General features: G+C 58.6%; 1 protein-coding gene across 1 annotated transcript in view; it reads right to left on the bottom strand.

Annotated features, from left to right (window-relative positions):
* Window positions 1-864: 864 nt before the first annotated feature.
* Window positions 865-3,779, bottom strand: part of YIPF3 (Yip1 domain family member 3) — a 4,560-nt gene continuing 1,645 nt past the window's right edge. Inside the window, exons 4-9 of the mRNA XM_004710787.2 lie at window positions 2,817-2,862; window positions 2,641-2,733; window positions 2,348-2,479; window positions 2,059-2,172; window positions 1,779-1,902; window positions 865-1,678 (exon numbers count right to left, since the gene is read on the bottom strand). Of these exons, the coding sequence (XP_004710844.1) occupies window positions 1,545-1,678; window positions 1,779-1,902; window positions 2,059-2,172; window positions 2,348-2,479; window positions 2,641-2,733; window positions 2,817-2,862 (643 nt within the window). The 3' untranslated portion in view covers window positions 865-1,544. The remainder of the gene's footprint in view (window positions 1,679-1,778; window positions 1,903-2,058; window positions 2,173-2,347; window positions 2,480-2,640; window positions 2,734-2,816; window positions 2,863-3,779) is intronic.

The following is a 3,779-nucleotide window of genomic DNA, read 5'->3' as shown; positions in this document are numbered from 1 at the left end:
GGGCCCCGCCCCCGCCCGTGGGCCACGCGGCCCCAGAGGTGCGCGGACCCCGGGTGTTTCCGGGCACCGAGACACCTTTTCCTTGCTGTGGGGCCGCCGGGCTAAGGTCTGGGACTGAGAAATAACCGTGCGCACGCGCGCGCGGGGATGGGGTGGGTGGTATGAAGGGTCCTCCTGTAAAGGAGTTTGAGACCATTCTAGGCTTCTCTCCTTTCACTACATTCCAGACTCTCCAGAATGTGTGACACCCCATGCATGCCCTCCTGTTTGCAGGACCCTAGCCCCTCTCTTTGCGACCCCCTCTAGTCCTCGCCCCGCCTCCCTATGATGCCAGGCGCTGTGCAGGCATGCGTGGGGATTCTGGCCAGCGGAGTCCCCGCCAGCCACGCGTTAAGATGGCAGCCTGGAGCCGAGGGCCCAGACGACTGCACAAGCATGGCCAACCTGAGCTGCCCCTTAAAAAGTCCTCAAAGCAGCCTGCAGGTAGTGGGCCCTGTGCCACCCTTCCCCCACGTGCTCGGCGCTCCATTGATGCCCTCATGCCAGCTCAGCCCTGTGAGATGGGACTAGCCCAAATAAAGAGCGGCCCGCTTTGAACCGCCAACCTTGCAGTTAGCAGCCCAACGTGTAACCACACCACCACCAGGGTTCCTAGGAGGACTACGGAATGTTTAAACAAAAAAAAAATGTAAGGGAAACATGAGTATAGTGAAGGGAGGTCCAATGCCCCCATTCTCCATTCAGCACCGGAGCCCTGCCTTGACGAGGCAGACTGAGGCCCATGGCAAGGGTGGCCAGGGCTGGGGTTTCTGACTTTTAAGCGCAACAGCACTCCCAAAGGAAGACACAGCACAGAGAAAACACTCAAATGGATCTCATTTTCTTTGACCTTCTTTAGTACAACCAGGGCAAAGTCAAGTGTGGCTTGAGGCACACGACTCCTACAGAATGACCTCTGCACACAGAGGCCGAGTCATGACGTGGGGTCTGGTCTGGAAGCTCCTGCCCCGGAGTCACTGCTCCCGTGTCTTCCAAGGGTGTGGGGCTCTCCCGCCTGGGGCTTCCTGCTGCTCGTGGGTCCGCCAGTGTCCCCTGCCCTCAGGGGCAGGTTCCACAATCAACCCTGTTTCCTATGTACTCTCTCTGGCCTGTCCCACCTTCATCCAGGCTCCGGTGAGGGCACAGAGCAGGGAACAGGTGACGTGACCACTGCGGACGGACGGCACTGCTGCCTGCACAGGAAGCAGAGTGGCAGGCAGGACCACTGGCACGGGAGCTGCAGGCCCAGACTTCAATCAATGTTTTAATTACCCAGTCTATATTTAGCCAGACACTGGGAGAAAGAGGAAGGCAGGGGCGGGTGGTGAGGGGCCTCAGAGGGGCTGACCCACTTTTTGCCCGGCTGGGCTGCAGAGCCTGCCGTCCTGGCAGCCAGGGCAGCAGGAGACCCCATCAAAGAGACCACATGTCATCAGTACTGTCCTTTAATCTTCCTCCGCTCTGCAGCTTGGGGGAGGGGGGCCGGCCAGGGATCTCAGGCGGGCTCAGTGTGACTGTAGGGTCACCGCGACAGCCTTGATGGTGGCGTTGAGCACTGTGGCCGGGAGCCCCGCTGGGATGTCTCTTGGGACCCTCTGCATGGGGGGGACATTGGGGCCCTCCAGGGTGTCCAGGATCCCTGGAAGAAGGGTGATGGCAGGTGAGCGAGAGTTGGCTGGGCCTGCCCCACAGGCAGATGGTCTGGTGCAGCCCCAGCCCCGCCCCTGCTTGTCACTTACCCTCCACCACCTTGTGGTAGGCAAAATGCAGGTAGAGCAGGAAGAGCATGTGCAGGGCGGCCAGGGTGCCACAAAGGAGCAGCCGCTGTGTGGGGCCCACAGTCCGGGACACCAACACTGCCACCTAGACTCACCAAGGATAGCGCCCACATGGCTTGGCTTCAGGGACGGGGCGGGCAGAACCCTCTGGGCCCTTCCCCACCCATTCAGAATACTTCCAGGGGCTCCCCCTCAGCTCTGGGAGAACAGCCCATTCTGGACAGCACCTTGCCCAGCTTACCATGCGCAGAGTGGACAGCCCACCAACCAGCAGCCAGAAGAGGTAGAAGAGGGCATGGAGGTGGATGTTATAGGTGACGAAGAGGACAATGCAGTGCCCAAAGAGACCATAGCCCTAGGGAGGAGGATGGTGGAGAAGACCACTCGGGCTGGGCCAGCCTTGAGCCCTTCAATGGGGACCCTGGATCACAAAGGATCCACTGGCCAGCTCCTCCCGCACAGACCAACACCTGGCTGCTCTCCGAAGAACGTCCTTGCCCGGCCCCACACCTGGACACCTGGCTCCTTACCAGCAGGGCCAGCATCTGGAGCATGGTGACCTGGGCGTTGCACAGGTAGGCGAGGAAGTAGATGAAGGACGAGACGCCCAGCCAGTAGCCGAAGCAGGTGCCGATGGCTGTGCCCATCAGGGTGCCTTCCCGCTGCAGGGACAAGACTCGGCTTAGCCCTGGAGAGGCCTCTCACCGGAGCCTCATGCAGGCTCTTCCTCGAGGACGGCTCCTGCACCACTTCATCTTCCTCGGCCGTTTCAACCTAGGTCAGCGCCCGCCTCCCCCACCCGACCAGCCTCTGGTCTGCTTACGATGATGGTGTCGGAAGTCTTCATCCCGTGGAGGAGGATGGCTACCAGCGTGAAGACCAGCATGAGCGGTCCGTAGAGTTCACCTGCAATTTTCTGACAACAGACCAACTCAGTCAGGCTGGGCGGTACCCTGGCTCTGCCCTGGCACCTCCCACGGCATGCCACCCCCTAGTCACCTGGGGGAAGTTGACCATCTTGATCGGGATCATGGACTCCAGGAGCCTGGGACAGGAGAGGAGATGTTGAGTAGGGGCAGCACTAGGCTGGGCACTGAGTCTTATGATGCCTCAGATCCCAGCAGACAACGTTAGGTGGCTGGGGGAGATGAGGGCTGGACAGACAGACATGAGATGGGGAAATGAACTCCTTGGCCCTAAAAACACTTTGAGGGAGGGCAGTCCTCTGGTGCCGTGCTGACCGCAGCAGCAGCAAGAGAGAGAGTGAGACGCGGCTGGGCCCTGAGGGAGGGCCCGATGACCGATCTCTTTGACCTGCTCCTCTCATAAGGCACACAGACCGGAGCGGAGCCTGCCAGCAGTCAGGGCTGTGAGAGTGAAAGTTTAGACGAGGGCCCTGCAGAAGTTGCATGCCTTTTACCTCTTACTGCTTACACGCAAGCCTTGTGTCTTCTTGAAACGTCTATGATGAACTAGAAAAAGCCCAAGCAGAAGGGATGCAAGTCCCTTCCCTGCTGGCAAGTAATTGACTTCTACCACAGCCATGGGTTTTCTCAAAATTATACTTCTTTGGGGACTCCTGCCCTGCCCCATTTCCCAGCCTGCCCTGGGTCAGGTGTCCTTTCTGTGTGTCTTTGCTGGGACAGAGGAGGTCTGTCTTGTAACCACACACCAAGACAAGTCTCCCATCTGTCTTCAGCAAGCACCATGATAAGCATTTACTGGGTGTCCTAGGCATCTGATAGCTGTTAATTAAATTAAGGGACAAAGAACCAAGCTAAGATTAGATCCAGTTCTTGAATTCAGCAACTGTGCCCAGAGATGCTAGTTTCCAAACAGTTCTGATGGTGCTGGCAATAAAAATAGGTGGACCAGCAAGAACCCACTACCAGAAAGTGGTTGGCCTCAGAGACAAAGGAAGAAGGGACATGTGAGTGGACCAGCTGGTTCTTTGGAGCATCA

This window comes from Echinops telfairi, unplaced genomic scaffold (assembly GCF_000313985.2).
Source record: "Echinops telfairi isolate 266 unplaced genomic scaffold, ASM31398v2 ScPeMD7_3533;HRSCAF=4204_1, whole genome shotgun sequence".
In the NCBI taxonomy this organism is placed as follows: Eukaryota; Metazoa; Chordata; class Mammalia; order Afrosoricida; family Tenrecidae; genus Echinops; species Echinops telfairi.
This window is presented reverse-complemented; position numbering and strand designations above follow the sequence as displayed.